At 48.6% G+C, this 10702-nt stretch overlaps 1 protein-coding gene across 1 annotated transcript in view; it reads right to left on the reverse strand.

Annotated features, from left to right (window-relative positions):
• LOC125000635 (zinc finger protein GLI2-like) overlaps positions 1 to 10702 on the reverse strand; it is a 29042-nt gene that overhangs the window by 18202 nt on the left and 138 nt on the right. Inside the window, exons 1-2 of the mRNA XM_047576225.1 lie at positions 10597 to 10702; positions 5219 to 5329 (exon numbers count right to left, since the gene is read on the reverse strand). The exon at positions 10597 to 10702 is cut by the window's right edge and continues 138 nt beyond it. Of these exons, the coding sequence (XP_047432181.1) occupies positions 5219 to 5321 (103 nt within the window). The 5' untranslated portion in view covers positions 5322 to 5329; positions 10597 to 10702. The remainder of the gene's footprint in view (positions 1 to 5218; positions 5330 to 10596) is intronic.

The following is a 10702-nucleotide window of genomic DNA, read 5'->3' on the forward strand; positions in this document are numbered from 1 at the left end:
ACTAGTCCTGCACCTAGAGGACTGGTCCTGCACCTAGAGGACTAGTCCTGCACCTAGAGGACTAGATCTGCACCTAGAGGACTAGTCTGCATGTAGAGGACTAGATCTGCACCTAGAGGACTAGTCCTGCACCTAGAGGACTAGATCTGCACCTAGAGGACTAGTCCTGCACCTACAGGACTAGATCTGCACCTAGAGGACTAGATCTGCACCTAGAGGACTGGTCCTGCACCTAGAGGACTAGTCCTGCACCTAGAGGACTAGATCTGCACCTAGAGGACTAGTCCTGCACCTAGAGGACTAGATCTGCACCTAGAGGACTAGATCTGCACCTAGAGGACTAGATCTGCACCTAGAGGACTAGATCTGCACCTAGAGGACTAGTCCTGCACCTAGAGGACTAGATCTGCACCTAGAGGACTAGATATGCACCTAGAGGACTAGATCTGCACCTAGAGGACTAGTCCTGCACCTAGAGGACTAGATCTGCACCTAGAGGACTAGATCTGCACCTAGAGGACCAGTCCTGCACCTAGAGGACTAGATCTGCACATAGAGGACTAGTCCTGCACCTAGGGGACTGGTCCTGCACCTAGAGGACTAGATCTGCATGTAGAGGACTAGATCTGCACCTAGAGGACTAGATCTGCACCTAGAGGACCAGTCCTGCACCTAGAGGACTAGATCTGCACCTAGAGGACTAGTCCTGCACCTAGAGGACTAGATCTGCACCTAGAGGACTAGATATGCACCTAGAGGACTAGATCTGCACCTAGAGGACTAGATCTGTACCTAGAGGACTAGATATGCACCTAGAGGACCAGTCCTGCACCTAGAGGACTAGATCTGCACATAGAGGACTAGTCCTGCACCTAGAGGACTAGTCCTGCACCTAGAGGACTAGATCTGCGTGTCCCTTGTCCTGTCTCCATGCAGCCACTGTTAAACGTTGTGGCATTACAGAGGAGGAAGAGGAGGAGGAGGAGGAGGAGGAGGAGGAGGAGGAGGAGGAGGAGCTGTGGCCTAATCCTCTAAACCATCCATTGCCCCCTCCAGCTGTAAATCTCCAGGAATGTGGAATCTGTTGTTGTTGGAACCTTGGTTCTCTGGTTCGCTCCTCTCCTCCTTCTTCTTCTTCTTCTTCTTGTTCTTCCTCCTGTCTGAGGATATGACTGGTGGTGTCCTCTCTGGGGGGGGGTCTCATTTTTCTTTGCCAGCGACCCTGAACCCCCCCAGAGCGCTCCCCATGGTGGAGACCCGTGCATCCACCAGCCATTGATTACTCTCCATCCTGATAAATAAATCTGTCCTTATCACATAACCCCCCCCCCCCCCCCCCCCCCCCACCCCCCCCCCCCCACCCTCCCAACACCTGATCAACTCTCCTCATCTGCATGTGAATGTTCAGCGTTTCATCCTGGACTAAAACTTGATTCTTCCTTCCAGCCCGATGCAGCTACAGTGAGTGTTTGTCCTCCAGCAGCTTGTTTAGCTCTGCCACCCCCTCAGCCCCCCCTCAGCCCCCCCACCCAGAGTGCCCTGGGGCAGCCTAGGAGGTGCTAAGTACTTACGCTCCTTCCCTGTGGACCGGCCAGACTCAGCAGAAAGACCTGGGAGGGAGGGAGGAGGGAGGGAGGGGGGAGGGAGGGGGGAGGCACATCAATCTCCCTCTGGAATGACAAACTCACTCTCAGTGAGATGAATGTCATGAGCCACTGAAGCCAGTTAATCAAATCATTAGCGCCCCCCCCACCACACACACACACACACACACACACACACACACACACACACACACACACACACAGACACACAAACATCCCCCTTCTATCATCGGCTTCACAGAGGAAACACATCACAGCTCCCAGCTCATGGATCACAGCTTCTTCTTCTTCTTCTTCTTCTTCTTCTTCTTCTTCTGGGACGGGACCGGATGGGACGGGTCGGGTGGTGTGGGGGTGGATCACAGTCTGGTCTTCACAGCACATCGGTTCAAGTTTACTTTGTGTTTTCCATGGTACGGCCTGAGAGATGGGCAATGTCTGAATTTAGGAATTCACATTTCTGGAACAATCACAGCAGCAATATTCATGATTAATGTATTTTACAATAATGTGTGTTTCAGTGTCGGCCTGAGAAGGCGCAATTAATCTGACAATTATCAGACTCTCACAGTGATTCTTTGAATCGACACTCAACTACATATATATTTTATTAATATTTATTATTATAATGATGTGGGGTGTGTGTGTGGTTGGGTGGGAAGGCCGAGCTAATCTCGACCATTCTGCTGCTGTCAGCGGGATCTGTCATTCATCAAATATATTTTCCTCTAATATTCCAGTTATTATAGGAGGGGGGTTGGGGGGGTTGGGGGGGGGCAGCAGACAGATGCGTGCTGTCAGAGACAAGATCATTTGATCTTAACCGGCAGCAGAGCCGGTCGGCAGGAGGGTGTGTCAGAGTCACGTGCCAGAGTTTATCCGTTTCTCATCTCCAGAATAAATAAAGGTCCCGTAGTGGAGGGAGACGGTGGGAGACGGTGGGACGGTGGGACGGCGGGACGGCGGGACGGCGGGGGGGTCAGCACGCAGCAGATAGGAGCGTCTGGAGCACCTGGGTCCATCCTAATTGACCAGGAGCGGAGCAGCATCCGCTTCTTAAACAAACCCGCTCACACTTGAGCTTCATTACATGCGCACCCCATTTCCATAGGCCTCTGGGACCGGGACCTGGGCCGCTCGCACAAAATAAATGACCGCTCCATGATAAATGGTTCTATTAGCAATCCAGATTGTTAAAGTGTGATATAACAGATCGGAGAGGGGCGCCGGGGCCCATTCATTTCCCTCCCTTCTGCTGTAAATAGCTGCTTTTTATGTGTAAATAACATATTAAAAGTCGGCATTAGGCGTGTCCTTTGATAGAGAGGAAATTGTTCTAAATAAATAACGCGGGACGGGAATATAAAGCAGCCATGGTGGGGGCGGCGTACATATGCTCAGAGGTGGGCACCACTTAGGTGACAGGAATTTTGCAGCCAACAGTAAAGCATGGCTGACAATAAAGGAGGTCGTATTCCTGCAGCCGCTCCTGTCTGTGCTGCTCGCGCTCTTATCAGGAGAACAATGCGTATTACTGCTGGATGTACTGCTCCTATCTGACTGCAGGAGAGGCCCCGCTTACTCCAGATTAAACAAGACGTATGGAGAGAGCTCCTGTTTCACACATTAAAAGCTGCTTTTATCTGTTGCTCTACAGCAGCTGCACCACTTTACATGTGAACATAAGGAAGCTGGAGGACGGGGGGGTTACAGCTTTGTTCAAATATTGAAGAAGAGCAGCAGCAGCAGCAGCAGCAGCAGAGCCCTCCATCCTCCATCCTCCATCCATCCTCCATCCTCCATCCATCCTCCATCCTCCATCCTCGCTCCATCCATCCTCCATCCTCCATCCATCCATCCTCCATCCTCCATCCATCCTCCATCCTCCATCCTCCATCCATCCATCCTCCATCCTCCGTCCTCCATCCTCCATCCTCCACCGACGTCCTCCTCACTCCTTCACTCTTCTTCTTCTTCTTCTGCTCCTCATCAGGCCGAGTGTCACTAGCTCCACCGCTCTATTTACACTTCAGAAGAGGCATCCATCCCTCCATCATCCATCCCTCTATCCATCCATCCATCCATCCATCCATCATCCATCCATCCATCCATCATCCATCCATCCCTCCCTTCATCCATCCATCCCTCTCTCCATCATCCATCCATCCCTCCATCATCCATCCATCCCTCCATCCATCCCTCCATCCATCATCCATCCATCCCTCCATCCATCAATCCATCCATCCATGCATCCCTCCCTCCATCCATCCATCCATCCCTCCATCCATCCATCCATCCATCCATGCATCCATCCATCCCTCCATCCATCCATCCATCATCCATCCATCCATCCATCCCTCCATCCATCCCTTCAGCCATCCATCCATCCCTCCCTCCATCCCTCTATCCATCATCCATCCATCCCTCCATCCATCCATCCATCCATCCCTCCCTCCATCCTTCTATCCATCATCCATCCATCCCTCCATCCATCCATCCCTACATCCATCCCTCTATCCATCATCCATCCATCCCTCCATCCCTCCATCCATCAATCCATCCATCCATGCATCCCTCCCTCCATCCATCCATCCATCCCTCCATCCATCCATCCATCCATCCATGCATCCATCCATCCCTCCATCCATCCATCCATCCCTCCATCCATCCGTCCATCCCTCCCTACATCCATCCATCCATCCATGCATCTATCCATCCCTCCATCCATCCATCCATCCATCCATCCCTCCCTTCATCCATCCCTCCCTTCATCCATCCATCCCTCCATCCATCATCCATCCATCCATCCATCATCCATCCATCCCTCCATGCATCCATCCCTCCATCTATCCATCCATCCCTCCCTCCCTCCCTCCCTCCGTGTCTGATTCATCCCTTTATCCTCTGGAGGTCTTTTAGCCTGGTTATATGCAGCTTTCATCAGCGGCTCTGTGACATGTTTAAAACAACCCGTCGTGTAAATGTGGGTCAGGGACTATTCTGCATGTGTACATATTTCATGACGTAGCTGCTGTTCGTCTGCAGCTCCGTCCATTCCCTCCATCCAGTCGTCAGCGCCCTGGAAGACGGGCTAATGAGAGAAGACGTGGAGGAGTGTGTGCTGAGCCGTGGACATGTGTTCACGGGGCTGGACTCAGTGAGCCACCGAGTCCTTCATCAGAGAGTGGAGCTGTCACTAAATCACACGTTTAATTTGCATTTCACAGGCGGCCCATCAGCTTCCATCTCTGTGGCCCTGTGAAGCTCCTGCAGCCCCGGCCCTTTCTACCCCTATTTTATTCTAATCCTCTGGAGGTGAGGACGAGGTCTTTGAGCCTCATTAAAGGCAGCTTTCATCACACGCTCCCTGACATCTTCTGAAACATGTATCCTCTGTCTCTTCTTCTTCCTGGTGGGACAGGACCGCTGCTACTCTTCATTTAGTTCAACAACACAAAGCCGTGTTATCAGCCTCGCCCGTCCTTTAAGCGTATATTTCATGGCGTTCGCTCCCCCTGCGACACCGTGAAGACGTCCACGCGTCCCCAGCATGCACCGACACGCCACCGGACACCCAGCACACGTCCAACACAAAAAACTAACTTTTAAAGTACCTCTGGTCTCTGAGGGGGACGTCTTCCTCGGGAGGTCGGCGAAGCTGCTGCCGTCCATTTTGTCTTTTTTGTTATCTGCAGCTCTGGGCGGGGACGTCTCCATGGCCACGTCTGTGAAGGAGGAGAAGAAGAAGAACGGTGAAAGGGGCTCCTACTCTTTTAAAGGCAGATCGAGCAGAGGCCGTGCTGCAGGTGCATGAACACACACCTCTCTGCGCCGTGCATGGGTGTGTTCATCCCAAACCAGAAAGTCTCCCTCTCTGCATGGCTTCACAAAACCTGCCGTCTGATTGGCCTGTTTTTTGTCTTCCTGGCTGCAGGACTCGGGGGATTCGGGGGTTAAAGGAGGTGGGGGTCTTCAAAGTTTATCTGACTGTTGACCTTTGCACCTCTCCAACAATAGCACTTTATCTTCAAACACTCCTCACTCAGCTCCATCGCGCTGCATCTGGAAACCTCATCCCCTCCGTCTGTTCTTCAACCATCTAAGAAGCAAATATTTGATACTCAGCCTCTCGGCCGCAGGAATCTGTCAACCAAAACCAAAAAAATGTGGAGGGAGTTTTTTTTTTACATTTCCAGGTGAAGCTGAAGGAAGTCGACCTGTGACCTTTTGGTTACGGGACGGCTCCGGCTCCAACACTCTGACGCTTCATTGAGTTGGTAAAAAAAACAAGTAGAACAGCAGAGCTCAGTGGTTGTGACTGACGGACAGTTGTGTCTGGTGTCTTTATTGCTGAGGATGAATCAGAGTAACAGGTGTGAGAGGACGGGACTGAAGCCTCCTGGGAAGCCTCTCGCCACCACACTCACAAAAGCCCCTTTAGTGGAGGTGATATATGAGGCACATAATGGCCGTCTTTCACGCTCGCGGTCCTCTGATCTGTCCTCGCAAATCATCATTAGTCAGGCTTAACATTTGCTGTTCACACATTTAGCAGAACAGCGAGAGGTGCTGGCACCGCAGCCTGAAATAACACCGGAGCTACGGCAGGGGATTCGTTTTCTTTAGAAACCTTTTTAAATAATTTGTCAAAATGTCAGAAGTCAGCCCTAATCATGTGGCATGAAGTCTGCTGTTAGTTTTTCCTTCCTTGATTAACCTTCAATTAATTCATTACTACAAGAAACTGAAACTGCAAAGTGACAAAATTAGCTTCTCATCTTCCAAATGGTATTCCTACAACATTCCCACAACACTTAATTAGCAAATATCTTTTGATGCTAACAGGGAGTCTAGCACAGCATGATGCTAGCTTAGTACTACGGGAAAAATCGGGATTAAACGTTAGAAATTGTGCTAAAATATTATGAGTTTAGGTTTACTTGGCAGTGTAGCAAATTATAGTGTACTGTAAATTGCCGGAAAAAGCTTGGTTACTAGGTTTTTTTATTTATTTATTTTTTAAAAAAGGCTTTGTTACAACATTTAATTATCAAATATCTTTTTGGTGCTAACAGGGAGTGTAGCGTAGCATAGTGCTAGCTTGGTTCGCAGACTAGCTTCTCGTGCTGCGGTTTTATTAGTAAGAAATCACGAATAGCATTTTACTACATATATCATCTAATCGCCACATTTCACCGATAAAATCAAGAGTAAACGTTGGCGATGATGCTAACAACATCTTATTAGTTTAAGTTTACTTGTTAGCCTAGCAAGCGATAGCGTAAGCTGACGTTAGCCGAGTGCTAGGGCGTTAGCAAGCTAGCTTCTTGTCTAGTGGTTTTATTATTGCGAAGAAAAGACAAACACCATTTTAATATGTTAGATGAGACTAAACGTTATTGGTGTAGGTTCCCCTGTTAACGTAGATGGTGTATAGTGTTAACAGTAGCTAGTTAAAAAAAAAAAGATAAATTAAAAAAGGTTTAATTGCTATCTTAGCAAAGGATAGTAAACTATATTATAATCTGCTGCAGGCTGTAAACTGAGATGATGCTAAGGTACTGTTGGTTTAAAACTACTTGCTGTCCATAAAAAGAATAATATATGATAAATATATAATATTAAACTTGTGTATGTGAGGAAGTTAGCATGCTATCTTGTGGGTTGACATTTTGTGATGTTTTGATAATTTTTTATTTTTTTTGCACATTTTACAGTTTGGTTTTAATATGTTCCTAAAAATAATAATGAGTTTATTGTTATTATTATTATTATTATTTATTCTATTCTAATTTTATTTTATCTTTTAAATGAAACCAGTAATTTCCTTTTACAAACAATTAAAAATATGTGAGTGCGTCGGCCAGGTTGGCTGCTCAGTAATTAACCGCGGCCTCCCACCGCCGACTGTCGGCTCCGTTTAAAAGCCACACAATGATTCATTTGAGCATCGTGGTGGACAAAGAGAGCTTCACCGGGAGGGTTATTTAAGGGAACAACAAGTTGAGAGCGAACCCCCCTCCTTTACTGCAGAGTCATTGTCCTCAAATCAATGACTGTTTGTTCTGTCAATTCATCCTCAAGTCACCACTTTCAGGACTTTAAATCCCTGCGAGAGCAACACTCACAGACCTGACCGGTTTCTCCCTCCGTGCATCACTATTTGACTTGTAATCTGGATGAATAATTAAATGCTGCACACAGTGAATCTGTTTCTGTTTGCAGACCCTGCAGGGAGGCAGCTGATGAACCGCGCACCCCAAAAACATCACGGTGAGTCCCCCTAAATAAGTGTGTGGAGCAGAGGGTATCCCCTGCCTGGAGGAAACGAATGCTTCTGCTTTCTAGGTGCACGGGAGAACGCTTTGGTTCGGTCGTGTCCCCCTGAATTATTAGAGCAGCTCTTGTCAAGCAAACAAACGACTCTGTCTCGACTCAAAAGGTCACGGTGGAGTAGCAGAGTAAAATCACAGAGCACGCAGTCAATTCCTCGCTGCGCTGCTCCTTTCCAGCGGCGGCCACTTGCTGGAATTTATGGCCGGGCCCTGCACCTATTCTCCTTTGAATAATAGCTATCCCGTAAAAGAGGCCCAGGTCGGCGGCGAGTCGAAAATAGACTCCCGAACCCAAGAGGGGGTTGTTTATTGCGCCAGCCGCCAAAGCACAAACAGAGGCTAACGCTGACATTTTGGATTTATACCCACGTCTAAACTTGAAGAGAAGTGAAGGAGGACGTGTCCCCCTGAGGACAAACAAGCCTCTTTAGTCCACGATGGAGACGAGGAGGAGGAATACGTCTCAGCCTGGATGTTCAATATCCTGTAGCTGATCCTCCTCCTCCGCCCGCACCAACACCAAACAGATGTGGAGGCTGCGTTCAGACGACGCGTCAGGACCGGACCGGCCTGGACTGAACCGGACCGGCCCGGACCGGACCGGACCGGACCGGCCTGGGCGGATGGACCCTCGGCCTTTCTTTTCTTTTTAACGTAGCTTAAAAATGCAGAAATGTAGAAAGGAATTCCATCAATTATTATTATTATTATTATTATAAACACTAATAATAATAATAATAATATTGTTGTTATTATTATTATTATAAGCATTTGTGCTGAATATATAAATACGTTTGAATATTTGTCCTGTTTTATTTATTGTAATTAACCACGTTCAGGTCATTTCTTACAGTAAAACACAGATTAACAGGAAATATTTCAGATATGAAAAGAATAAATTAAAGGAAGCTCTAAACTCTTATTTCTTATTCTGAAAAAGTGTCTGTTTTTTTTTTTTTTGTAAAACACTGACTGAAATATTAAAAATGATAAAACATGTTAATTGTATATTTTTTCCTTTGACACAGGTTTCATTTAAAGCCCCCCCGATGCCTGACCCTCGGCCAAACGCCTCCTCGCTGTTTTACCCTCAGCTTCCTGCCGTGGATCCTTTCATTATCGACACCTACCGTGAGTCTGCACACACACGCATCCACAATAAAAACGTTTCTAGGTTTTTACTCTAAAATATATCTTCTAGTAAAACTAACTAGAAATTATAGGAGCAGAATTTAAGTCAAACAAACAGAATGAAGTGATTATTTTTAAATTTAGCCTCTTGATATTTTTTGAAAGTAACTGAGCTGAAAGCGTCCGAGGCCTGAAACAGGTCCTTCCTGATGGGGAGGGGGTTAGGACGGATTCCTCCAGACCCCAGGGTGTGACGGGGCCGGAGGGGGGGTCGATTGGTTAAAGGATCCCACATGGTCCCGCGGGGACACCGCCACATGTCAGAGGACGGGACGCCAAGTTTCACTTTCTCTGCTCCCTGCTCACGGCCCGGACATGACACCCTGCACAGACCAGGAGGAGGAGGAGGAGGAGGAGGCCCCGGAGGAGGAGGAGGCCCCTGGAGGAGGAGGCCCCAGAGGAGGAGGAGGAGGAGGCCCCGGACCTTTGATACCTGAGCATGCTTCAGTGCACGGCTCTGTCTTCCTCATGTCCTCCAGAGCCTCCGTCCTTTCCTCCCAACACGTCCCTCATTTAATGAATTTAACGTGTTAAAAGGGGAAATAAAAGCTGAGCTAAACGCATCGTTTTATTTCTTTTCTCCACTAAAACCCACAAGGACCAGCGGCTCTGGGGCCACGCCGGGCCACGCCGGGTAATTGTTGTTTTGTGGGATAAGAGACTTTTGAGTCGACACAGCGGGACGTTTTCTATTGACCTGGGCTCCTTTCTTTGCCTCTACTTTCCTCCCATCACTTAACTCGGCCCAGGACCAGGACCAGGACCAGGACCAGGGTCCAGGCGAAGGCCCAGAGCTGGAGGACATGTGTGAAAATGACAGCGACGCCGGATAAAAGTGACATCCCCATCACAGGTTTGGACCCCGTCCTCCTCCTCCTCCTCCTCCTCCTCCTCCATGTCATCCTGAATAATGTGAAGCCCCCCCTCCATTATCTCTCCAGCCCCTCCTGCCCCCTGACTGACTGCTGGAACTCTTCATCGTGCACAAAAGCAAACGCAGTAAAACTTTTCTCCTGATGCTAATGAATGCAGCCGGCGGCCTCTCACTGTTTAAAGGAGAAATAATGTGGCGTGAAGCGGCTTTCACCTCCTCACAGTTAAACTCATCTAGGAGGAGGAGGAGGAGGAGGAGGAGGAGGAGGAGGCTTCTGTGCAGCCCGCTCCGGTCTCTAGTCTGGTCTCTGGTCTGGTCTCTAGTCTGGTCTCTGGTCTGGTCTCTGGTCCGCTCCGCATCTTAAAGATCAGGTTGCAGATTCCTCAAATTCCACAACCTAAAATAATTCAACTGACTGCGCGTAAAAAAATAAAAAATTAAAAAAAAAAGAAAGAAAGGAAAAGGCCCAAAATGTTCCCGCGTGGAGGAAAAGATTAAAGAGTGAAAGAGGAAGAGGAGGATGAGGTGGAATAAAAAGCAAAGTCCGTGCATGAGGAGAAATAAAGCCGGAGCACATGGCCGCTCCACTCACCGTCTGAGCTCCTCCGCTCCGGACTCCTCTCCTGCCTCCTGCCTCCTGTCTCCTGTCTCCTGTCTCCTCTCTCCTGTCTCCTGTCTCCTCTCTCCTGTCTCCTGTC

This window comes from Mugil cephalus, chromosome 23 (genome assembly GCF_022458985.1).
Source record: "Mugil cephalus isolate CIBA_MC_2020 chromosome 23, CIBA_Mcephalus_1.1, whole genome shotgun sequence".
Lineage (NCBI taxonomy): Eukaryota > Metazoa > Chordata > Actinopteri > Mugiliformes > Mugilidae > Mugil > Mugil cephalus.